This window comes from Emys orbicularis, chromosome 20 (genome assembly GCF_028017835.1).
Source record: "Emys orbicularis isolate rEmyOrb1 chromosome 20, rEmyOrb1.hap1, whole genome shotgun sequence".
Lineage (NCBI taxonomy): Eukaryota > Metazoa > Chordata > Testudines > Emydidae > Emys > Emys orbicularis.
The window spans coordinates 9,158,255-9,185,004 of record NC_088702.1 but is presented as its reverse complement, the minus strand read 5'-3'; the positions used below and the strand labels follow the sequence as shown (position 1 = coordinate 9,185,004).

Genomic DNA, 26,750 nt, shown 5'->3' with positions numbered 1-26,750 from the left:
GAGAGCAGCTGTGGCTGGACCAGCTCTATGCATCAGACAGCAGCAGGGCAGGGCGCCCCTTGCTCAGGTTTCCTCTCTGGGGTCAGGGATTGTTGGGAAGGGGATAAAGGCCTGGGAGCTGGGAGAAGGGAACACTGACCCCACAGTTAGCTCAGCACGAGCTCCGTTGGTGCAGCTGTTACTCCTGAAACAAGCCCGCCCGGCCTCGAGCAGACGATGCCACAGGGCCACGCCAGCAGTCACCTTAGCTCAGCCTCCCTCCCAGCATCCCACACTGGAAAGACACCCAAACCGGCTAAGGGCACACCCGGCAAGATCACCAGCTGGACTGGTGGAAACGGGCTCCCATCAATGGAAGGCTAATGCCACAGGCCCCAAGCCCCACAGGCTGTTCATTCCACACGCACACAGCTCCCGCTGCGCTCGCTCATTTTTATTAAAGTGAATAATCAAGAGCCCCACCGCGCTGGCCCATCTCCGCCCTGCGTCCCCCACACGCACGGGGCCCCGGCCCCACAAGACAGTTTTGCCTTTTTTTAAAAAGAAGACCGTATAAAAGAAAAACCAGCACAAGAGAACCCGGGGCAGAGGGGGGACAGGACAGAACGCGTGAGCACCCAGCGCTCCTGCCCGCAGCTCTCCCTTCCTACCGCTGGGCGGTTCGGCGTCCTCCGGCCAGGCTCCCGGAGCAGAGGGGGAGTTGCTCTTTGGGTTGCCCCAGGTATCATGGGCTCTTGGCCGGGCTGGGGCCACCAGAGAGCTGGCTAACTCCTGCCGCTCAGGCAGGTCCTACAGTTACACAGCGCTTGGCAGGAGTTTGCTGGGGGTCGGTGGGTTTTTTAATGATTTTTCCTTTTTAAAAAAACGAAACGAAACGATTGGCTCCCAAAGAGCAGCCAAGGCCAAGCCCGGGGGAGGGTCAAGGGGCCGTGTGCAGCATCAAGTTCCGCAGGAGTTTCTGGCGCCCAACCTCATAATCCTCCTCGTCCACGTTGACCAGCAGCTTGATGGCCTCATGGCCCACGGCTTGCTTTAGCGAGTCCGTGATGAAGACGCCCTTGAGGGCCTCCAGCAACGAGCCGTTTATGTAGTCGCGCCAGAAGGCGTCGAGGTAGGTGAGCTCTGAGAATTTTATGTCACAGATGATAGAGCCCAAGTCCCGGGATTTTAAGATGGTGTTGGCCTGGTTGAAGCGCTCAAATTGCCGCTCCAGGGGATCCTGCTTGTTGGAGAAGACGTTGCCCTGGAGCGCTGTCTCGTGCTGGCAGTACTCGGCTCGGACTCGCAGGCGGATGTCTGGGGGCGGAAGGCAGGGCAGGACAGTTAGCGAGTTCACTGCAACCCCCCTCTGCCTGAGGATCCCAGCGCTCCGCGCCCCGGGGAAGGGGTAGCTGCCCTGTCCAGATGGCACAGAGGGGAGGGATGTAACCCAGGCAAGCGCCAGCAGTGGAGCTCAAACTGGAACCCAAGAGTGGCCACTAGCCCCCACCTCACTGCTCCTTCCCCACTTCACCATGTGTGTCACCGGCTGTGGAGAGGTGGCTCTGGTGGTGGGTGGGGAGGCGGGACCATAGGTCCTGGCTATCGGACCCAGTCTTGCCTCTCCCGTGTGCTGTGTGCCTAGATGTCATGGCAACCAGCACCAAACCCAAGAGCCAATGAACAGTCACAAATATCAATGACAGCTGGTCTGTTTCCAGCTGACAGGGCAGTGCCTTGTGCCCAGCCCTACACTCATTGCCAGCAGCATCCCCACTGAGCAGGAGCTGCTGGACGAGCCCTTCTCCACAGGCGCCTAAGTGGGTGCTGAGCTCTTCCGAAAACCCAGTCCAGAGCGCTCCGATTCCCAGCTCAGTATCACCACCCAGCGCGCTGCAGAGATGCCAGCCTGTCTCCTCCAACACCCAAACCCCTTCTGCCTATTTGTATCAGCTGTGCAATCCAAACCTGTGCCCCGTCACTGGCATACGGACACTGCGCTCTCACCAGACAGACCAGGTCAGCGGGACTGCCAGCTCGGGGCGCTAAGTGATCACGAGCGCACTGAGCGGGCCTTGCTGTAGTCGAGCGCAAGGAGCTTTCCCTCCACGGCAGGCACCATGGCCAGTTTTTTCTTGGGAATTAAAACATGGGCCCAACTCTGAGGGTGGCTGCTGCCCTCCACTCCCAACTCCTGTTCGACAAATGGAGAAGGCTGCTGGGAGGACGTTAGGGGTCTGGGCCAGCTGTAACAGCTCTCAGAGTCCGGCAGCCTCCAGGCTCGGGCGAGACAGGCACATGGCTGGGAATAAGCTGCCTCAGTCTGGCTAATGGAGCCATGTGGCTGGTGAAGGGGGGGTGGCAGCGGGAGGAGCGATGGGGTCTCTGCCTGCTCCATGTGTTGCAGAAACACAGTCATCCCTTGCCAGAGGCCAGGACTCTGGGCTGCTCTTGGCTTTGCAGGTAGCAGTGGTGGCTCAAACAGGTTTATCTGTGGGTGGCTAAGAGGCCAAGGTCTTTCCCTGCAGACACACTCCTCACCCATCAATCCCTCCAGGCGGGAGTATCCCAACAAGCTCCCATCTAGAGGCACCCGCTGGCAGGAGCGCATTCTCCTGTGCCAGTCCCAGGCAGTGTGGGACCCACCTGGCCTAGGGACCACCTCTCCTCCAGGCAGTGCTAATGGCTGCGAACAGCAGAGGTCATTCTGCTGACAGTCCCTAGATGGTGATCATGCTTGAAGAGTGGAGGCAGCAGAGGGTCCCCGGCTGGGGAACCAGCTCCTTTTGGCAGCCTGCCCACCAGTGCCTTCAGAGCCCAGGCTGGGCTCACTGCTGGGAGGTGGGTTTGGATGGTACAGGTGGGGGTGCTATTGGTGCTGTCTCATGAGGGCCATTTAAAATCACGTGCCCAGATGCCACAGCACCAGGGAACTGGAAGTCATGACCAATCAATCAATCTCACTCATCACAGAAGCTAGCTCTCTGCACAGGCAATAGAGGAGAAGGCCGTTCAGGGTCATCCGGAGGGGATCAAAGCAGCTGACTGGTTTTTGCACCTCACTTTCAATGGGAAAGTTTGGAATTGAGTCCTGCTGTCACAATCGAAGGCAGCCTTTCCAAGCCCCTCGTGAAGAGCTGAAGCGACAGACCTCACGGCCAGGAGCCCCTCCCAACTCACTGATCTCCAAGGAGACTGTCATCCCCACGACGAAGCAGAGTAAAGAAGTGGGTCTACTAATGCCAAGGCTTCCAAACTTGACCATGCTGTAAGTACCCAACTCCCAGGACACAACGTTGAGCATCTCAATGAAGACCTCCACTGCTTCTCAACCCCTTGGAGAGATTCCTCATTGAAACCAAGACTAAAAAACCCTTTTGAGGGGCCGGGATTATACAAACGTTGATTTCTTGCACCGGCAGAGATTCACCATCTCTATTATTTGTATTCCAGTGGTTTCTATAGGCTCCAAGCCAGACCAGGACCCCATTGTGGGTAGGCTGGGTAAAAGGGATATAACAAGCAGAATGAAGAGTGACAGTTGGCGAGTGTCATGTTAGTCCCCAATGTATTATTTGTTTAAAATAAATAATCTAGCCCCTTTGACAGCTAGAGACTCCTAGAAACAGGGCTGGAGGGGACCTCCAAAGGGCATTTGGGCCCTCCCTGCACAATGGGGCAGAGTCAAGTAAAGGAGACCAGCCCTGTCAGGTGTTTGTCTAACCTGTTTTTAAAAACCTCCAAGGATGTAAGGTTTAAAAACCTCCACAACCTCAAGCTGCTGATCAGCGTAACTGCTCCTCCTATGATGTCCAATACCCTTAAGGTGCCTGTGACCTCAAGGGTTTGAATTGTGAGCATCTGCACGACGGATTCTTTCCGGTCTAGGAATTCCATTGAAATATTTAGTTTTACTAAATTAATTCTTTGGACTTTCTCTTTCTCCTCCTAAACTGGCGTCCGCAGGAGGCAATAGTCTGAGGTTTCATTCCCGCCTGTCCCCCCCCGCCAAACTAGGCTGATGATCCAGCTGCGCCCACAAAAATGGGCTTGGGTTGTTTAAATCAGACTGTTGATATTTTTCTTAAATTTCTTCTAATGCAGCCTTTGGAAGATGGGGGCCAAACTATCAAGCTCAGGTACAAGATCAGCCAGCCCCACCCTTCACACAAGGAGGGGAATAAAATTTAACTCACTAGTCCAAAAAAAAAAAAAAAAAAAAAAAAAAAAAAAAAGCCCACCCCCAACCTACTCCCCTCTGCCCCATCAACAAAATCACAATACAAAGGTTTTGACCAGTTCCAGGTTGGGCTAGATCCCAATAGGTGGCTAACCTTGTAACAGGCTGAGCCAGAACTCCGGATCTGAAGCAAAGCACAATTTTGTCAGGCTGTTCTAATGCATTTCTGCATCTTTTGGATGCTGGTGGATGAAAATACAGAAATCAAAATGCTCCAAAAATGTTTCAAGACCTCAGCACGGTGTTCAATTCTGCCACCCCACCCCCCGCCCGCCCCTCAAGGAACTTAGTATTAATTTAGATTATCTGCAAAGTAAAAATAATAGAACTCTGTTTCCAACCTGCCCCACCACTGAGCCTTTGGGTAAAGTGGGGATGAAGAGCTTTTTGCCAGCCATGCGAGATGACTATATGAAGTAAAACCTGTCCCTGGAAGGAGGAAGAATGACCTTCTCCCAGCACCCCAGTGGTAACCCACAAACCCACCACAGCAACAGACAGGCCTAAGAACATAAGGATGGCCACAGTGGGTTCCACCTAGCCCAGTGTCTTGTCTCGGACAGTGGCCAGTGTCAGATGCTTCTGACAGTTGGAGGTTTAGGGACACCTGGATATGGGATTGTGTCCCTGACCATCTTGGGTAATAGCCATTAATGGACCTTCCCTCCAGGAACTTAGGCTCTTCACAAGTTCTTACCACAAGTCTGTTTCTCTTTAGGATCCGGCGTCATTGACTTCCTCCTCTTATGCTGGCTACTGAGGAGGGCTCTCCCACGGCCAGGCCTCTTGGTACAGATCGGAGGTCCAGCGGAGGAGCGGCAGACCACAGGGTGATGGGGAGGCACTAATGCAGCAAAAGAGGAGCCAGGGGTTAGAAAGGCAAAGGTAGACAGAGCCCAGGATCACATCACTTCTCCAAGGGGGAGCAATATCACACAAAGTAAAGACAGATGAAGCCTCTCGGCTCCCATATATTCCTTCCCCAGCCACTGCAGAGCCCTTGCTGTGGGAAGTTTTGTAGGTCTCCAGTGATGGGGATTGCAGCCTCTCCTTTGGGAAGCTGTTCAGTTAGCCCTGACCCCTGCAGCACCCTAGAGAATTCCTCACCCTCCTTGCTGTGCACAGCCTCTAAAGATCAGCAGATGTATGCCCCAGCCTAGCCCGGTGCTTTCACTCAATCTCCTCCTTGTCGCCCCCACCCAGCCAAACCCTCCACCCTTCCCAAATGATTTTGCTGCTCTTCTCTTAACGCTCCCCAGTCTCTCTCGGTCTTTCTGGAAACATGGCACCAATACCCAAAGACGGTATCTCAGGTACAGCTTCACCTGCGCCAGAGACACGAATGGTCACTTTCTTGCTTAGTAAAAAGTAACGGAGTCCTGTGGCGCCTTATAGACTGACAAAGTGGGTATTCACCCACGAAAGCTTATGCTCCGATACGTCCGTTAGTCTATAAGGTGCCACAGGACTCGGTCGCTTTTTACAGATCCAGACTAACACGGCTACCCCTCGGTTTCTTGCTTAGTGATACCTGTGCTCATGCCGTCCAAAGTCATCTTTTTTGGTCAAATATTACAACACAAACACCAGTCTAATTTACTGTCCAGGATCACTTTTAACCACAACTTAAATGCAGCTGCCTCTTGGGTGGGGCATAGTAGCTGTTTAATAACTCACAACATTGCCCACCAGAGCATTCTTCACCTCTGATCCCACGTTACCCCCAATTCAAACTGCAGGAGGAATTTAAGGAAGCAGAATTTATGGCATTTGGCCAGATTAACACTCCAACTCTTACCAACGGTGCTAGAACATATTTAATGGCCACATATGGTCAGGACCGCAGTTTGGCATCTCATGCAAAAGAAACTTCTCCAGCAGCACAATGCTTCTCACAGCATGTTGGGGCTCACGACCCACGGAGGGAAAAGCACCCCGTACCGAACATTTAACATCACTGTCCCAAGCCTGCAGAGTCTGCAAGCTCCGACAAGATCACAGCACAGGCTGGGATGGCTGCAGATGCAGACATTAGCAAGTGCAAGGGGACAAGAAAAATAATTCCGGCTAATCAAGGGCAGTAGCACGTACCAGAGCCACTTGCTGCTCTGGAACGAAATGACACAGGATTTCAGAGACAGGCCTGAATGTAGCATGTACCCACACACAGCCTGGGTGTGTGAGGCTAAGACTTTGCTCAATGAAGTCAATGCATGGTGGTTATTGCAGTTAACCCCCCATTGAGGTGTTTGGGCTCAGTGGGCTCGGAGACAGTTACATTTTAAAATGAGCGCCTTTAGCTGTGTTGCCAGGGAACCGGCTTTGACGTGGCACAAGCACCCTCTAGTGGCAGGCTCCAGTACAGCAGCAAGCAAGCACATTTTGGAAGCAGCCTATCTACAAGGAGTTGCTTTATTGTTCCTATGCAGGGTTAAAGCATATTTTGGCCTAAGATCTATAGTCAGAGGAATATAAACCTCTTGAACCCAAGGAGTGCTTGTGTGTGATCTTTTCGAAAGTGGCCATGTAAAACCACTGCTACCTCATTCCCTGCGTGGGTCAGAGTTATAGTGCTAATTTTAGCAACGGTATGAACAGACAATAGTAAGGATGGTTTTGCCCTTAATGTTCATTTAATCAAAACCCAAAGAAGAATTCATACTCTGGCTCATCCTTTGGGAGTCTCATTGCTGAGCACAGCCAAATGCAGTATCATAATTGCTGGACAAGGTCAGAAGAAGCAGCAGCTTGATTTTCAGATGCCATGTGGAGTTTGCAGTACCAGCCGTTAGAAGTTTTCCCCCCCCTCCCTAACTTGTTAATAGAGCACATTTGGTCTGGGATCACAGAGGAGTGACATGGAACCACACTAGGTCCTTTTCGGAGGGTAACAATATGTTTTGATTTAGAAGTAGAGATTCGGTCATAATATTTTTCCACCATAAACTGTGCTGGGATAGGCAGGGCTATGTCTGAGCTGAAGTCTTTTACGGTGTAATGGATGCCTCCGACAGCTCAAGAACAGCAGCCCACTGAAGAAAACACTCCCTTTGCCATGGAAAGAAGGGCTTTATAACCTCACTTTAAAAGTTAGTGAACCTTGTTCGTTGAGCATGTTCTGCAAGCTGAAAAGTTAATTCTCACCCTGAACAACGCTTGAAATCACAGCTGTGAGCTGGACGTGTAACAAGTGAGCCAGAAATTACTGGCTTGAACTTTTCCAGGAAACAAGTGAGTATTTGGGACAACCTGGGACCACAGTTTGGGAGCCCAAGACTCCAGCTTGCTGCAAGCGCTGCTGCTAAAGAGTACTTCCTTTTTCTAGAGCCTTCCTCACAAGGTCTCAGTTGGCTTTACAAACGTTTATAAATTCATAGATTTTAAACGCAGAAGGGACAGCTATGATCACCTCATCCCAGGGCCGGTGCTACCATTTAGGCCAACTAGGCGGTTGCCTAGGGCGCCAAGATTTGGGGGTGCCAAAAAGCGGTGCCCCCAATTATTATTTTTTTTTTTTAAAACAGCAGCCGCTGTGCTGGGAGGCAGGCAGCCCAGGGGGGTTCCCCGGGTAAGCGCGCCGTGGGCAGGCAGCCCAGGGGTTCCCCTGGGTCAGAGCTGCCGCACGGATCCCCGGGCCGGGGAGTGGGGAGCTGCCGCGGGGGGGTGCCTCAGGGCAGGGGGGAGCTGCCGCACAGCTCCCCGGGCTGCGGGGGGGGGGGGGGTGGCGCGCCTCAGGGTGGAGGGGGGGCAGGGAGCTGCGGCAGCCTAATCCAACCCCTGCATAACAGGGGCAAGAGAATTTCCCCTCAGCAATTCCTGCCCAAAACTTCAGGTTAAACTAGAGCACCTCTAAACAGGGTATAATATGCATCAGCTTCAACATGTTAAGAGTTCAGTGGCATGGAAGTAAAGGGACGCAGACAAGGGAAAATAGGACTGTTCCAATAATCCACATTTAACCTACAACACAGTGATGCATAAGCCTTAGGAGATCCCAGCTGTTTATGACCAAGGATTCCAGTGAAACCCTGGTATTAGACAGCAGTGCCGAACTCTTACCTGATTTGTGGGGGTGGGTGAGACCATGCTCTGCGTCGCTGTGAGCTCGAGGCATCACGTAACGAATGGACGTCTCTTCTAGGTACTTGTCCACGAGGTCTGGGCACACTGGAAAAGAGGGAAAGAATTTTTTTTTTTTTTTTTTTTAAAAAGAGGGCAGAGGAAACCATTACTGATATAGCAGGTGCCAACATGAAGGCAGAGGGAACTGTTAAAAATCAGGGTGTGAAAAATTTGACATCTACCTGCCAGAGGCCAACATGAAAGATTTTTCAGGGTGAAGGAGGGGTTCACACAAAGGAAGTCCAGAGGCAAGAGCTCCAAAGCAGGGACTGCCTTCCCAAGATGCTTCAGAGTGAAACTTAACATCGTTCTTGTCACTTTCACTGTTGCCCACTGGGTTCTGAAGAGCAGCAATGGAACTGTTGTCAGTTTCACTTTGCTGCTTGAGAAATCTAGAAGCAGCGGTTGAGGCAGTGGACCTGCTAGCAGGAACAGGACTCTGCACTCATACACATTTTGAATGGTTTTCTTCCGAACCGTAACGGCTAGATTTTTTTAAATTAAAGCTTAGATTCTAAAAAAGTTGACGGGTTGGACCCCAGGGACAAGTCAATTTTTCTAGCCCTGACTGATGATCTGACATTTATTCCCAAAATTAATTTAGTTACGTTTGCAAAATGACAGACATCACCTAACAGAAAGCGGCACAACCCGTTTTCAAATTAAATAGCACATCAAGAACTGCAGTGTGTAGAACTATTAATTGTTCTTTAAGATCAGACTCCCTTTGGCTGGACATATTTTAAACCCAAGTACTCAACATGTGAGAGCAAACCAATGACTTTGTAAAACAGAACTTACAGAAACACTTGTTTGGATTTCCCACCACTATTACTTGCATCATCTCAACTCATTAGAAGCCGGAGGGCCTAATGATTGGTCAGACTTGACTGGGCGTTACATGTCACACACGTATACGCACAACCCTTTGTTAGAAGGTTAACAACCGTAACCAGGCAATGCAGTGTCTGAAAAAAGCACGATCATGAGGTATGCAGATGACCTAGCCCTGTGCAAGGCTTCAACCACTGACGCACTCAAACTAAGACTCTAACGTCACAAGGGACCATCGTGATCATCTGGTCTGACCTCCTGCACATTGCAGGCCACAGAACCTCCCCCACCCACTCCTAAAATAGACCCCTAACCTCTGGCTGAGTGACTGAAGTCCTCAAATCATGGGTTAAGACTTCAAGTGACAGATAATCCACCATTTACGCTAGTTTAAACCTGCAAGCATCCCATGCTGCAGAGGAAGGTGAAACCTCCCCGCCCAGGGTCTCTGCCAATCTGACCCGAGGGGAAAATTCCTCCCCGACCAAATATGGTGATCAGTTAGACCCTGAGCATGTGGGCAAGACCCGCAAGGCAGATACCTGGAAAGAATTCTCTGTAGTAACTCCCGTTTCTGCCCATTGGGGATTTTTACAACCGGCAGTCACTGATGAGCCACATGCCATTGTAGGCAGTCCCATTATACCGTCCCCTCCATAAACGTATCAAGCTCAATCTTGAAGCCAGTTTGGTTTTTTGTCCCCCACTGCTCCCCTTGGAAGGCTGCTCCACAACTTCACTCCTTGGATCCTAATTGAGCCTAAACTTGTTGATGACCAGTTTATAGTCACTTGTTCTTGTGTCCACATCGGCGCTTAACTTAAATAACTCCTCTCCCTCCCTGGTATTTATCCCTCTGATGTATTTAGCGAGAGCAATCACATCTCCCCTCAGCCTTCTTATGGTTAGGCTAAACAAGCCAAGCTCTTTGAGTCTCCTCTCATAAGGTAGGTTTTCCATTCCTCGCATCATCCTAAGAGCGCTTCTCTGCACCTGTTCCAGTTTGAATTCATCTTTCCTAAACACAGGAGACCAGAATTGCACAGAGTATTCCAGATGAGATCTCACCAGTGCCTTGTATAATATTAACACTTCCTTGTCTCGACTGGAAATACCTCACCTGATGCATCCTAGGACTGCATTAGCCTTTTTTCATGGCCGCATCACATTGATGGCTCAGTCATCCTGTGATCAACCAACACACCCAGGTCCTTCTCCTCCTCTGTCGCTTCCAACTGATAAGTTCCCAGCTTATAGCAAAATTCTTGTTGTTAGTCCCTAAGTGCATGACCTCGCACTTGGCACTATTAAATGTCATCCCATTTCTATTACTCCAGTTTACAAGGTCACCCAGATCTTCTTGTACGATATTCCAGTCCTCCTCCGTACTGGCAATACCTCCCAACTTTGTGTGTCATCCACAAATTTTATTAGCACACTCCCACTTTTTGTGCCAAGGTCAGTAATAAAAATATTAAATAAAATTGGTCCCAAGACTGATCCCTGAGGAATTCCACTAGTAACCTCCCACCAGCCTGACAGTTCACCTTTCAGTATGACACATTGTAGTCACCCCTTTAACAAGTTCCTTATCCACCTTTCCATGCTCATATTAATCACCATCTTCTCCAAATTAACTAATAATTTCCCACATGGAACTGTATCAAATGCCTCACTGAAATCCAGGTAGATTAGATCTACTGCATTTCCTTTGTCTTAAAAAAAAAATATATATCAGTTAATTTCTCAAAGGAGGAGATCAGGTTGTTCTGGCACAATCTACCTTCTGTAAAACCATGTTGTATTTTATCCCAATTACTGTTCACATCTATGTCCTTAACTACTTTCTTTTTCAAAATTTGTTCCAAGACCCTGCACACAATTGAGGTCAAACTAACAGGCCTGTAGTTTCTTGGATCACTTTTTCCCCCCGTTCTTAAAAATAGGGACTATATTAGAAATTCTCCAGTCACGGGGTACACCCCCTGAGCTTACAGATTCGTTAAAAATCCTTCCTATTGGGCTTGCAATTTCATGTGCCAGTTCCTTTAATATTCTTGGATGGAGATTATCCAGGCCCCCCGATTTAGTCCCATGAAGCTGTTTGAGTTGGACTTCCACCTCGGATGTGGTAATTTCTACCTCCATATCCTTGTAGCCATTAGCCACCCTGCCACTACCCCTAAGCTCTTCATTAGCCTAATTAAAAAACGAGGCAAAGGATTTGTTTAGGTGTTGGGCCATGCCTAGATTATCTTTAATCTCCACCCCATCCTCAGTGCTTAGTGGTCCCACTTCTGTGTTCTCTTATTTATATGGTTATAAAACCTTTTATTATTAGTTTTTATTCCCTTTGCAAGCTCCAACTCTGCTTGACTTTTGGCAGTTCTCACTTTATCCCTACACTTTCTGACTCCAAGAAGTAGCTTTCCTCACTAATTCCTCTCATCTTCCGTTTCTTGGAGGTTTCTGCTTTCTCTCAATAACCCGTTTGAGATTCTTGCTCATCCAGCTTGGTCTGTAACCCTTCCCTATGAATTGTTTCCCCTTGCTTGGGATCCAGACTTCAGATAGCGTCCGCAACTTTGACTTAAAGTAATTCCAAGCCTCCTCCACATTCAGATTCCTGAGTTCTTCGATCCACTTCCCCAACTAATTCCCTTCATTTTTTTAAGTTGGCTCTTTTGAAATCAAGGACCCTGGTTTCAGATCTATTTGTGGGTATCCTTCTCTTTAGTTTACGCTGAATTAACTCATGATCACTTGAACCAAGGTCATCCTCTACAACCAGTTCTTCTATGAGGTCCTCACTACTCACCAATACCAAATCTAAAATGGCATCACCATCTCGTTTGTTCAGCAACTATTTGATGAAGAAATCTGTCAGCTATCACATATAGGAAAATTTGGGCCCCACTATTATTAGTAGCATTTGTCCTCCAATCTATAGCTGGGAAGTTAAAGTCTCCCATAATCACACAATTCCACGTAGTATTTATTTCAGTAAAAAAATAAAACGTAAAAACATTAAAGAGGTCTCTATCCAGATCCGAACTGGATCCTGGTGGTCTGTAACACACCCCAACCACTATATCAGGGGAACCTCTAGAAGTTTTCTTCCCCAAAGTGGTTTTGGCCCAGACAGACTGTCTTATCCATTCCATCACTTCTAATTTCTTTACAGTCTACCTCAACATTAACATACAGTGCTACTCCTTTATTTGTTTTTCCTGAACAGCACATACCCTTCAATACCTGTACTCCAGTCATGACTACTATTCCACCATGTTTCTCTTATCCCTATAAATCTGGTTTCACTTCCTGCACCAGTAGTTCTAGTTCCTCCGTTTTGTTACCAGGCTCCTTACATTGGTTTACAAACATCTGAGCTGTTGCTGCTTGGTTTCGCCCACATTCCTCGCCTAATTGGGTACAGTCATTCCACTGCCAGTATCACCTGACTGGTATCAGCACTATCCCTCTTAAATGTTCATTCTCCTACCCACGTCTGTTCCTTTCTTCATTGATACATCTTCTCTTACTTGATTTTCCTCCCTCTCAACGTTAAAATCAGGCGTGGAGGTTACATGAGCATCTCCCAACAGCCTCCCGAGTTCCTAGTTTAAAGCTCTTTTAATGAGTTGTGCCAACCTCCATCCCAGACATCTATTTCCCTCCCTACTCACGTGGAGTCCATCCCTTGAGAACTGTCCTCTGTCCATGAATGCCTCCCAGTGGTCAAACATCCCAAAGGCCTCCGTACAGCCTAATTACCTGAGCCATCTGTTGATCACCATAACAGTCCTCTCATTTAAATCTCACCCAGGTTCCAGTCTTACACTCGCGAGGAATCACTAATCAAAGCTTTCCTTGCTTCAGGGCATGACAGTTATCCTTCATTTGCAGGTGCGTATTGTCCAGAAAGCAGGATGTATAGAACACAGCAGTCTAGTCTCACAGGTGCCCAGCTGAATGAACCTTTCATCCCTGATTTACGCTCCCTACGTTTGCTGACCAAATTTTGTATTAATTTCCCAATCTACTACTTACTTAGTAGTTGTGTTCCCTCTGTATCTTAACCCAGTATATTCCAGGCTACTCCCAGAGGTCAGACTTCGCCAGCCATTTGGCTTGTCCACATTACAACCTGAAATCTCAGATGAAAGACTTAATTCTGCTCAACAATCGCAGAACTCTTCTTTATTTCTCTTTGGATTGCTTGATAAATGGGCGCAAACAATATGCATTTTAATATGCTAAATGTATATGTATACACCGAGGGACAAAGAATGTAGGCCATATTTACAGGATAGGGGACTCTACCCTGAGCAGCAGTGACTGAAAAAGGTTTGGGGTCATGGTGGATAATGAGCTGAACATGAGCTCCTAGTGAGACACTCTGGCCAAAAGACCTAATGAGATCCTGGGAGAGACAAACAGCAGAATCTCAAGTAGGAGCAGAGAGTCTATTTTACCTCTGTATTTGGCATTAGAATACTGTGCCTAGTTCTGGTGCCCACAACTCAAGAAGAACGTTGAATAACTGGAGAATGTTCAGAGAAGAGCCATGAGAACTGTCTTATATAGTGACAGACTCGAGGAACTCAATCTATTTAGTTTAACAAAGAGACGGTTAAGCGGTGACTGGATTATAGTTTATAAGTACCTATATGGGGAACAAATATTTAATAACGGCTCTTCAGTCTAGCAGAGTAAGGTATCCAATGCGTGGGAATGAAGCTAGACAAATTCAGACTAGAAATAAGGTATGCATTTTTAATGGTAAGAGTAATTAAGAACTGGAACAACTTACCAAGACTGTGGTGGGATTCTCCATCAAGGACAATTTTTAAATCAAGATTGCATGTATTTTCTAACAGATCTGCTCTAGGAATTATTTTGGGGAAGTTGTATGACCTGTGTTAGGTAGGAGGTCAGATGAGATCATCATAATGGTCCCTTCTGGCCTTGAAATCTATGAATCATGCAGCAGTGGACTGAAACATAGTAAGATCATGAGTCTGGGGTCAGTGGTGCACAAACTTTTCCAGTTGTGTGCCGCCCCCGCCCCCCCCCCCCACTATTAATGGAATCTGTCCGCACCCCTCTCATCCCGCACATTAATGCACAGCCAAGGCTTCCTCAGTAGTGGAGCTTGGGCCTGTGGGCAGAGCTGGGCCTGTGGGCAGAGCTGGGCCTGTGGGCAGAGCTGGGCTGAAAGTATGGCACTCGCTCTCCGTGGGGGCGCTGGCCTGGGCCCCACCGCGTGCCCCCATGAACATTCCTCCACGCCCCACAGTTTGAGGACCACTGGTCTAGGCATTTGATTCCAGCCAGCTTCAAACTTGTGTTAAAGGAGACTGGCAGGAAACTGCTATTATGCAAGATCAAAGTGCAATCACTGAGCATAGTTATTATCCTCTTATGCCAGTGAAAGAAACCTGGAGACTGAATAAAAATTGATGAAAAATTCTGATTTTTAAAATTCAAATTAAATACACTTAAATGACGACATCCTTTCTTAAGATCTAAACTTATTTTAATCTATTAAATCATTTAAATTAAATAAAAATAGTATTCAAGCAGGACAGGTATGCTGTCAAAGTTTTAAAGAAAGTCCAACCCCTGAACCGGTGGAAATCACAGGCTCAGCATCTGGAAACCACAGGCTGAATATCTGGAAACAGAGTTCGTTGACGTGCTAAAGCAGCTTTTGTCAGCAGCAGCAGCAGCATAGACTATTTCCTTCATTTCAGTTTATCCAACCAGTTCAGTTCAATAGTTAGTTCTTTCCAAGTGAGAAACTGACTAGAAGTTTTAATAAAAAAGCGTGTTGCCCTCTTCCAACCTATAAATAAAAATGAGGTGAGAGAGGATATGGTCTACTAAGTTCTAAAATATTGCAGGATAGGGTGACCAAAACCAATCCGTTCGATTCACTAAAATATAAATACTTCCTTTGTTTAATAAATCAGTTTTAAATGGTAAGAAAAAACGTATCGAAGCATTTATGTATGCAGCACATTTAAGATAATTTTATTCAACCAATAATTTGAAAATGCTGGTTTTGTGCATTTTTAATTCCATTCCAATTTCCATCCAAATGCAGCTCAACAATCGTCAGTAAAAAAAAGTTAATCTAGTAAATAAGAAATGCTTCACTGTTTTCTAACAATAAAAAAAACAGAAATTAAGAATCTGAATAAGTTTATGTTAAGCTATATAACTGCTTAAATAAATGTGTATAGATACAGTGTTGTGCTGGTGAACAAAAAAGTAATAAATTACACCAACCATTGAGAATCTTTAGGAAAAAGGAGTTTAAAAAGTACAAATGCAAAATTAGGTTGAAACTGATTATTTAAATCAATCCACCATGCAACAGGACATGGAGATGAAGATGAAAATAGAAGAAGTGCTGTTTGTACAAATGTAAAAGGTTGAGAACTTATGTGCAAATTCATGAGAGAGAGAGAGAGAGAGAGAGAGAGAGAGACACCATCAGTTTAGATTTTTTTAAAAATAAGAATCACGCGTCACTGAATTTTTACCTACTATTGACACCAGAGACCCCTGTATGCCTCAAAAAAAAAACAGGAAAAAATCCTTTTTTGTTCTCAGCATTTTTCGCACACTCAATTTCCCAATTACCACTTATTTGTTTGGATTTGTCACACAAGAGGGAAGAGAAAAGCATTTAATGAAAATATGAAAGTTATTGTAATGCTCAAAAAACTGGCCAGGGAGTTCTGGGACACATGAATTATCTGAAACTAATGAAATCATCATTTAAAAAAAAAAAAAAAAAAAAGAGAGAGAGAGAGAGAGAGAAAGTTATCCAGGCATCTTCAGGGAATCTCAAAGCAATATTAATTCAGTCACAATATGCGTAAGTGTTTGTACTGTTAATTTATGTACCATATATATCTAATATGGTTAACACTACTGTGGGAAACTAACTCTGGATTTCAGTCTGCTTCAGTTCTCAAACTTTCCTTTTTTCCTTTTAATGCTGTTGGTTAAAACCCAAACAGGGGAAGGAGAGAAGAAATATAAATTGAGTGTGGCTGCACATTCAAGTCACTGGAGCCTTTATGTCAGGGCTTAAAAGTTTGCCAGTCACTCACTAGCCAGGGGATGATGCATGAGCAAATGAGGAGGGCCCCATCCCCAAGGAAGTTCAGGGAAGATGCGTGGATGAAAAGCCCAGCCCTACCCCAACTGCTTACTGCTTACCAGGTTGCTGACTATGGACCCAGCTTATGGGTTCTATCATGAGCCTCTGGCTAACAGGTCTCAACATTTGAAGGTCACCCCATGCTGGAGGAAAGATGCTTGCCCTCCTATCAAAGCCCCTCCTGACTTAAAGAAAAGGTGGATTCCAGATACTATAATGAAGGAAGACTTAAAACACATCTGATTGATAAAAAACGGAATTCTCTTACTTTCTTTAGAGGCTTTCTATGGCTCTGTCCTTCAGCACAGCAATGTCTGAGCACCTCACAAACACAAAGAAGTTTATCGTCACACCACCATGACCAGGACGAAAAGCCTTAGTCTCACTTTCCAGATGGAGAACTGAGGCACAGATTAAGTGACCTGCCCAATGTCAATGTCTGTGACCGTCCGGATGAGAACCCAGATATCCAAGTTCCAGTCCAGTGCCTTGATCACCGTCATCCCTTCCTCCCAAAGGTGCAGTAAAGTTAGCTCTTCTGTTCACTTTCCAGGTAAATGCAAACCTACTTTTATCCGTATAACAATTATGTTGTTAGAACGCTACATGGCAAAATACCAATTAAAAAAAAAAATAGTGTTGACACTCTGCTCATCTGTTTTAGACAGCTCTTTGATTCACTTCCAGGTTTACCATGCATTATTGAGGACATGAAATTGTCTATTACACTGACGACTACTTCCAACATTTTATTGTTGAGAAAAATCAAGAGAGTTGGCATGCATGTTCCTCCCAACCTCCTCTTCTATTAGGGTTTGTCTTCACTGCAACGGTTATCTTGAATTACTAATACCCTCCAGTCACACCATTCAAGCTAGTTTAGCTCAAGTGAGGGCAACCAGGAACTACACAGAATGATTGGATTAGCAGCTGAGGAGCTGTAACTCAAGTCACTGAATCCCCAGCTCTAGATTCAGCAGCACGCCAACTCCAACTCTCATCCCTGTCAGGGCACCTAGCTTGAGGTTAAAGGACCACTTAACTCAAGCAAGACATTTGTGGGTGTGGGCAGGAGTTGGGTGAGAGACAACACTTAAGTTATATCTTGAGCTACCAATGCTGTGAAGACAAGTCAATGACAGAACAAGGAGTAATGGTCTCAAGTTGCAGTGGGGGAGGTTTAGGTTGGATATTAGGAAAAACTTTTTCACTAGGAGGGTGGTGAAGCACTGGAATGGGTTACCTAGGGAGGTGGTGGAATCTCCATCCTTAGAGGTTTTTAAGGTCAGGCTTGACAAAGCCCTGGCTGGGATGATTTAGTTGGGATTAAGTCCTGCTTTGAGCAGGGGGTTGGACTAGATGACCTCCTGAGGTCCCTTCCAACCCTGATATTCTATGAACAGAGAGCAAATGGGTGTCCTTCTCAGAGAAAGGTAATATACTCTGATTTATAGGGGATACCTTTTAAATTGTCAACATTTACCTACAGCTGCCATATAGATAAGACAACACCATAGTATGATAACTGGAATGCCACCAATTTTTAATGTTAACCCTTGCCTAAACACTAAAGGAAGGAGGAGGATTCTTTAGGGTGCTATAAGGTGACACAGCTAAAAGTAATCAGATTAAATTAAGAGACTAATATAGGCAGCAGCAAGAGCTATTCAACAGCTATGGCGAACCCAGGTGTCAGGTTCTAGGAGTTTTCATGAGGATGAATAGCTATTCTGATTCACCCTAGTTACCAGACCAGATGGGTCTCCTTAGCTCCAGATCAAGAGTATCAAAGTTTCTGAGGCCGAGCATTGGAATCCTGGCATGCTCTAAGGCAGTACACAGCCAGTGGATGCATGGCATTGATCCAGGAAGGTTTGGAAGCTGGAGAATTGGTACAGGGTTGCGGTGTGGATGAGACCCCACAGGTTAGTTTGCTCAGATCCGAAAGGGAGAATCACTGTACCGGGGTGGTTATTGAAATGTTCAATACATCAATAAATCTCTCAGAGCAGTGCTTTGCAGAATGCTGAGTGTGTGGAGCACACAGTGTATGAAAGCAGGTTATGGGACAGGGCAGGGGAGAAAGCAGAAGGGTCATTAACCCCTTCTGAACAGATTTTTTGTGGGATGAAGGAAAGAAGGAGGGATTGAGAAACAGTCCTACCCCTCCTCTCCCCCCCACTATCTCGGACACTGGAAGAAGCCAAATGTATTTTTGAAGCCTCACTCCCGGGGAGATACACCCCTGCACCCTAGTCTATTTCAAAGTTCACCCTGATTTACTTACAATGTGCACATTCCCAAGGGCTCAGCAAGGGGAGGGCATAACCAGGACATGTATTAACATTTCAAAATGTTTCCCTCCCACAGTGTAGTGAATATCAAGTCATCATCAAAGACAGCAGTTATACAGTGCACTGGAGGTTGTAACACCCAATTTTGAATTGAGTGCAAGAGAAGTGAAAAATTGAATCAAGAAAGCTCCCAAGCATGTGCTTGCCATTCCTATCCTCACCTTACACACAAGCATCAAAACCAACTGAACTGATTCCATTTTTCCCAGAAGACTTTCACAACTGGGCCAGCACCAAGGGAGAGACTTCAGTCTAAAAAGGAATCTTTTCCCCCAAAACGTCTGTAAATAAATGAATACGGTAGTTTTGCTCTGTCACTGAAATCCTGCATGGTATTGCTATTGGTAAGCAAAGAAATGGAGGAAAGGCAGGCATCTCCATCACAGCTCCCCCACGTTCCTTGTCTGAGCATCTCACACCTGTACACCAATCTCAATGTCCTCCATCATCCCCATTATGCTTATAGGCTCATGGGGACCAGTGGCGATTCCTTTCAGAACACTTTACTGCCGCTGCTGATTGATCTGATCAACTTCATAATACAGTAGACCCTCAGAGTTACGAACACTTCGGGAATGGAAGTTGTTCGTAACTCTAATCAAAACATTATGGTAGTGCTTTCAAAAGTTGACAACTGAACATTGACTTAATATAGCTTTGAAACTTTACTAAGCAGAAGAAAAATGCTGCTTTTAACCATCTTAATTGAAATGAAACAAGCACAGAACGTTCCCTTACGTTGTCAAATCATTTCTTTTAAGCTTTCCCTTCTTATTTTTTAGTACCGTACGTTTAACACAATACTGTACCACATTTGCTTTTATTTTGGTCTCTGCTGCTGCCTGATTGCATACTTCTGATTCCAAATGAGGTGTGTGGTTGACTGGTCAGTTCATAACTGAGGTTCTACTGTATGGTCTTCCCCCTGCCTTCTGATGGGACAGGTTATCTTAACAGACCTCGGCACTCAACTAGGTTGTCCCACACGGCAGCACAGACCGTTACCCACATTGTTACTGGACAGCCACAGACAAGCTTTTATCATCTCACTTCTCAGCAACGCAAAGCAGCAACAGCAGCTTTCACACTTATACAGAGTTCTATAGCTCTCAATAGAGCATTAAGAGCAGCCAAGGACACAGGTCAGATGACTTACCAGCCCTTCTCCTCTTCAGCGTGACATAGGGCAACAGGTCATGGCGCGTGATAATCCTCAGCAGCTGCAGCACCTGGCGGAAGTTGGTCTCATCACAGCGGCCCTGCCTTTCTAGTGCCAGCAGGAAGTCCCGGCCGCTGCGGATCATCCCCCTCTCATAGTCATCAATCACATCCACAAAGAGAAAGGACAACACACGTACGTCCCGGTGGGTCAGGTGAGTGCCCACAATGTCAAACATGCGGTGCAAACTATAGAGTCCATGCTCCCTGTCCCCCGTCTCCTCCGGCCAGGCTTGCGCTCGACTCCGTTTCAAGGTGTCCATCCTGCACGATGGCCGATCCCGCCACGTGCCACCCAATTCCAGAGGATTGGGGGGCTGTTCCCAGCACTGCAACCCTGGAAGATAAAGAGGGCCAACAGGCTGTAATCAACAATTTTGCTGGTTTGTTCCCTAATTACTCTTAGCAAGATACTTAAATGAAAATCGTTGTCTGAATTCCCGCATCAGGAGCAGTCTGTACTCAGATCCTCCTTATCTAGAGTCATAATATTCGTAGTAATTCATTCTCTCTCTCTATACATACACATACATACACACACACACACACACACACACACACACACACACTAATTAATTCTCTCTCTCTCAAGTGAAAAGCTCTAGAGAGAGAGCGCTTTTCACCTAAGAGTCCCTATGGCGGTCAGTCAGGATTATATTTCCCCCCCATCTGGAAAGTGGGGTTACATAGGCTCAGAGTGTTCAAAGGTCAAACAACAAGTCTGTGTCAGAGCTGGAAATAGAAACCAGGAGTCCTGATCACCAGCCCTGTATCTGATCTCCTCTGCCAACTCCTCCTACTATAAAGATGCTGGAAATCACTCCATCTTGCTGTTCACTAGAGACCAGTCTACTGGCCTTCAAGACATAATGCAAAACACAATGTTTAACCGGCTTTGTACTGGGTATTTACAAAGGGGGGGGGGGAGAAGAGAAGCTTTCCATGAGGTATCTAGCCAGGTACTGACACTGCTCCCATGGTATCTGAATGACCAGCATGAACATATCTATGGACCAATATAAAGTGCTATATATTATTTTTCATTTAAGGATCTCAAAGTACTTTAAACATTAATTCAGCTTCACAGTTTCCCTTCTGAGGAAGGTGCAGTCTCTCTTTTACAGAGGAATACTCTGGCACACAGAGGGATTAAGCGATTTGCCCAAGGCCATCCAATGGCTAAATGGCAAATCTAGGAAGAGAACCCAGGAGCCCTGACACCTAGTTCCCCACTCTAAATACTAGCACAACCGAAGCATTTCATTTATGGAGCTTAAGGTGGTTTAACTTTTCCTCCTCCCACTCACACCACGTTGTTCAATTCTCATCCTGCTTGGTAATTTGTCATCTTGCCACCTGCACAACATGTGTAAGACTTAATTTAAGAGAGAGAGAGAGAGAGAGACTTGGTGCAAAATGTATGGCACAGACTCTATCCAACCCTTCAAGGGGTGGAATATAATTAATTGTATGCAGGTCTTTCATCTGTCATCAGGCCGCCCCACCTGGAGTGCCCTCCTGTGACAGGTTGTGGCATGACAGGCACACCGGCCTCAGCTTCCCTCGTTCAGAGTCCCCAGAAACAATGCAAAGACTCTCTTCGTTCCCATAGCCCTTGTACATTTCATTTATTACAAGAGAAACACACACACACACACACCTGGGCACATAAGTCACAACACCACAGTCTAGACAAAGCATCAAATACAGCTTCAGCAGCCTTCAGCACACCCCAGCTCCCTAGCATCTCTCACCACGCCCTGGCTCTGTCAGTTCTCTCCTGTCCTTGTACCAGAATAGCCACCGTAATCCTTCCAATTGGAGAACACCCCTGTTCTTCCCAGTGGGAACCCCTACAACCTTGTTACTGGGGAGCCTTCTTGCCAGGGAAGCATCCCTCACTCCTCTGGGTCCAGCTCTCTGGCCCTGTAAGCCCCTCCACTACTACCCTGCTTTCAGCCCTCCCCCCACCCCTCCAATTTAGAGCCAGCAAGCAACTCTCTATGATGCTCCTTCAGTTCTGGCTCTCTCTGGCTTGGGGATGCCAGCCAGCAAACCCCTCTTGCTGCTCTCCCTGCCTTCAGCCTTTCCCCAGGAAATACCTCCTGCTTCCTATCAGGACTCCTCCAGTCCCCTCTCACCTCCAGTCCAGCTCTCACCTACCCTCCTGACTGAACCCGTCTGCTCTGACTCACGGGGACTCCCCTTCCTAATCCTGAACAGCCGCAGGTACTGCCCAGCCCTCTTAATTAGCCAAATGGGAGCACCTGTCCTGGCACAGGGGAGCTGAACCTACTTCATTTACAGGGACCAGCCTTCCTGTGACACCATCTTTAACGATTATGGTCCCAAATGCCTTCTGGCAAGCATATCTACAAGTTACAATGCCCGAAGTGGTTAGTGCCGAATACAGAAAGGAATTCGAGCAAGTAATCAAGGGAACAGTTAGCTTTCTCCATCCCAGCAATGACCCCTGCACCTAACAGTAGTGCATCCAGGCCTATGAGCAGGGTTTTTATGATAAAGGCCATCAAATATATAAAAACCGTTGAGAGCAGCCATTGGTATCACAATGAAACAGCAAGCCCAATACATCAAGTATTAAGCAAGAACCAGTTTGGGTACTAAGCAGGCCCAAACCTGTTTCACTTTTAAAATGAGATGGGAACAGGCCAAGTCAGACTGGCTTTCATGACCCCTCCTTGCTTCAGTGAATCTCTAAACTAGCCTACATTACCCATATACCATTCAGTTACGCACACTCACCTGCTATAAAACTGCCCCAAAAGGCTGGGAACTATTGGCCTAGCAGTCAAAAACTTGGCATGCCAGATACCTAAATCTGATGCCCAGACATTACTCCCACGGTGACAGGGGCTGTTAGTGTAGAGCAGCTGATTTGGTAGGTGTCTGCATTTTAGTGTTCTCATACCAATAGCTGATTAAAAGTGGCATTGACTTGTTCAGCAAGGGAGTTGTATCAAGCCCTCAATCTGGGAGCAGGTGGGGAGAGAAGAGGGAATTCTCAGAGCTTTGAGAACATGAACCCTATCCACCTACACATGGTCTGAAAGTGATGAAAGAAGAGGATACCTGGACACTAACATAGCTAAGGAAAGTTGCCCATGGTAGGTTGTTCAGCGTTAAGAGATCTTGTAAAGACAGGCCCTATCAATATTTAAGTACATTAATGTTTTTTTTAAACAAAAGTAAGTTTTAGGACAATTTTGAGTTGAAAAGTTCTCATACGCCAAGACAGCCATAGCTGTGAATTTCTGAACTTACTATTCCCTTTATATAGCTGTTACACCTAACACGAAGTTTGCATATCATCAGCATGGATATTTATAGGCAAGGTAGGCTGCTCGGGGTAGGCAGAGAACGCTTTGCATGCCCGATTTTGGGTCACACACAGTGCAATCTCTGCCCCCTGCTGCACCAGGGCTCTGATGAGAGGCATCTATAAGATTTAGTTTTGCCTACCTCCTTTCAGAGATCGTCGTCCTCCATAGTTGCTAAGCTACATGGGGGGGAAAAAACCTGCATATGTCTGAACTGTTTTAACAGACTGAGCTAGATTAGAAGCAGGCACTGCACAGCACAAAGCACACTGTGGGAACACAAATAATGCTATAAGAAACTGACAGGGGAACATTTTAAAGATGTTAAAAAGGCTTTTATCAAAGGCTTCTGGGTTTCGGAGTTTATTAAATTAATTTGGGGGGGGGGGGATTGTTTGTTTTTTTTACACTAATTTTTGAGTTCCCTGTAGCTATCCAAAAATCAGTGGGTTTCGGGGATCTCTCTTTGTATATACGCGTAGTCCTGTTTCAAACAGCACTATGTTACGAGAGTGCAACAGTAGGGCCTATACAGACCAATTCACGTGGAACACCTTAGTGCACTTTAGAAATCACATCCCCGTAGTCCGCATTACTGCTCTGCGTAGACAAGCCCTTAGATATAAGCCAAGGAGGGGAACATCACATATATAAACAAACTGCACTAGGAAAGAGACGAAGTCAACATGAATTGAGTAACCATTTCTGGTGTTTAGTGGATAAATACTGCACTTGCGTGTATATGGGGGGAGGGGTGTTTTACTAGTTAAAATCTAAAATCAGAAGCCGTACTTAGATCTTTTGAAACACAGCTTCTCCTGAAGGAGAAGTCCCAACCAAAGGATTCATAGATTCTAGGACTGGAAGGGACCTCGAGAGGTCATCGAGTCCAGTCCCCTGCCCTCATGGCACAACCAAATACTGTCTAGACCATCCTTGATAGACATTTATCTAACCTACTCTTAAATATCTCCAGAGATGGAGATTCCACAACCTCCCTAGGCAATTTATTCCAGTGTTTAACCTCCCTGACAGTTAGGAACTTTTTCCTAATGTCCAACCTAGACCTCCCTTGCTGCAGTTTAAGCCCATTGCTTCTTGTTCTATCCTTAGAGGCTAAGGTGAACAAGTTTTCTCCCTCCTCCTTATGACACCCTTTTAGATACCTGAAAACTGCTATCATGTCCCCTCTCAGTCTTCTCTTTTCCAAACTAAACAAACCCAATTCTTTCAGCCTTCCTTCATAGGTCATGTTCTCAAGACCTTTAATCATTCTTGTTGCTCTTATATATATATAGCAGGGGTAGGCAACCTATGGCATGCGTGCTGAAGGCGGCACGCGAGCTGATTTTCAGTGGCACTCACACTGCCCGGGTCCTGGCCATATTTAAGAGTAGGCTCTGCATTTTAATTTAATTTTAAATGAAGCTTCTTAAACATTTTAAAAACCTTATTTACTTTACATACAACAATTGTTTAGTTATATATTATAGACTTATAGAAAGAGACCTTCTAAAAATGTTAATGTATTACTGGTACGCGAAACCTTAAATTAGAGTGAATAAATGAAGACTCGGCACACCACTTCTGGAAGGTTGCCCACCCCTGATATATAGGTTGCCAATTAAAATCTTAGAAAAAAGACCTCCTCCCCACCCCCTCTCCGCCTTCTTCCACCTCGATGACATTTCAAGGTCCCTTCCAGTTCTAGGAGATAGGATATCTCCATTAATTAATTAATTAAAATTTATTTATTTATATATTTATCCATCCTGCTCCTGTCTCTCAGGGCCCACCTCCAGCAAGAAAATGACCATGCTGAAGCACAGTTGCATAACAGTTGGGGACTGATAGCTTTATATGCTTTAACTGTCAAAAATCTGTACCACAGAGGAGCCCCTCTGACTTTTCATGCTGTCTGGGAATTAATCTCTTCCAGGGCTGCTATGGAATTCTCACGCTCCAATTAAAAGTGCACGTGTGCGTGCACACACACACACACACACACACTTCAAATAAAGTTAGTGTAAGTTAACTCATTTCTGCACTTCAACTGTAGGGTCTTCCATTTCTCCCATCAAGGTCAGTGACACCCCTACCATCAGAAATGTCTACACAGATGTCCTCACTGCACAATTAACTCCAGTGATCAGCACCCAGGCCTAGTCAGGGTGTGAGCAACCAAAGCCCTGCTCAAGTCACTGCACCCTCACTGGTGCTGAACTCACCCACGTGTCAGGTTTCAGAGTGGTAGCTATGTTAGTCTGTATCAGCAAAAACAATAAGGCGTCCTTGTGGCACCTTAGAGACTAACAAATGTATTGAGCATAAGCTTTCGTGGGCTAGAACCCACTTCATTGGATGCATGAAGTGAAAGATACAGGAGCAGGTATAAATACATGAAAGGATGGGGGTTGCTTTACCAAGTGTGAGGTCAGTCTAACGAGAAATCAATTAACAGCAGGATACCAAGGGAGGAAAAATAACTTTTGAAGTGGTAAGAGAGTGGCCCATTACAGACAGTTGACAAGATGGTGTGAGTAACATTAGGGGGAAATTAGTATTGGGGAAATTAAGTTTAGGTTTTGTAATGACCCAACCACTCCCAGTCTTTATTCAGGCCTAATCTGATGGTGTCCAGTTTGCAAATTAATTCCAGTTCTGCAGCTTCACGTTGGAGTCTGTTTTTGAAGGGTTTTTTTTTGAAGAATTACCACTTTTAGGTCTGTTATTGAGTGACCAGAGAGGTTGATGTGTTCTCCTACTGGTTTTTGAATGTTATGATTCCTGATGTCAGATTTGTGTCCATTTATTCTTTTGCGTAGAGACTGTCCGGTTTGGCCAATGTACATGGCAGAGGGGCATTCCTGGCATATGATGGCATATATCACATTGGTAGATGTGCAGGTGAACGAGCCCCGGATGGTGTGGCTGATGTAGTTAGGTCCCATGATGGTGTCCCTTGAATAGATATGTGGACAGAGTTGGCACCGGGCTTTGTAGCAGAGTTTGGTTCCTGGGTTGGTGTTTTCATTGTGTGGCGTGTAGTTGCTGGTGAGTATTTGCTTCTGGTTGGGGGGCTGTCTGTAGGCGAGGACTGGCCTGTCTCCCAAGGTCTGTGAGAGTGAGGGATCGTCCTTCAGGATAGGTTGTAGATCCTTGATGATGCGCTGGAGAGGTTTTAGTTGGGGGCTGTAGGTGACGGCTAGTGGCGTTCTGTTACTTTCCTTGTTGGGCCTGTCTTGTAGTAGGTGACTTCTCGGTACCCTTCTGGCTCTGTCAATCTGTTTCTTCACTTCACCAGGTGGGTACTGCAGTTTTAAGAACGCTTGATAAGAGATTCTGTAGGTGTTTGTCTCTGTCTGAGGGATCGGAGCAAATGCGGTTGTATCTTAGAGCTTGGCTGTAGACAAATGTGTGTCACTAGGACTTTGAGGGGCATATCCTATGGTTCTTTGGGCAGCACTAAGCTGAGCCACTATATT

The 26,750-nt window shown here is 46.3% G+C and overlaps 1 protein-coding gene across 1 annotated transcript in view; it reads right to left on the bottom strand.

Moving 5' to 3' along the window:
* Window positions 1–859: 859 nt before the first annotated feature.
* Window positions 860–26,750, bottom strand: part of DEDD (death effector domain containing) — a 36,442-nt gene continuing 10,551 nt past the window's right edge. The window contains exons 2-5 of the mRNA XM_065420036.1: window positions 19,863–20,261; window positions 8,279–8,386; window positions 4,917–5,063; window positions 860–1,296 (exon numbers count right to left, since the gene is read on the bottom strand). Of these exons, the coding sequence (XP_065276108.1) occupies window positions 920–1,296; window positions 4,917–5,063; window positions 8,279–8,386; window positions 19,863–20,187 (957 nt within the window). The 5' untranslated portion in view covers window positions 20,188–20,261 and the 3' untranslated portion in view covers window positions 860–919. The remainder of the gene's footprint in view (window positions 1,297–4,916; window positions 5,064–8,278; window positions 8,387–19,862; window positions 20,262–26,750) is intronic.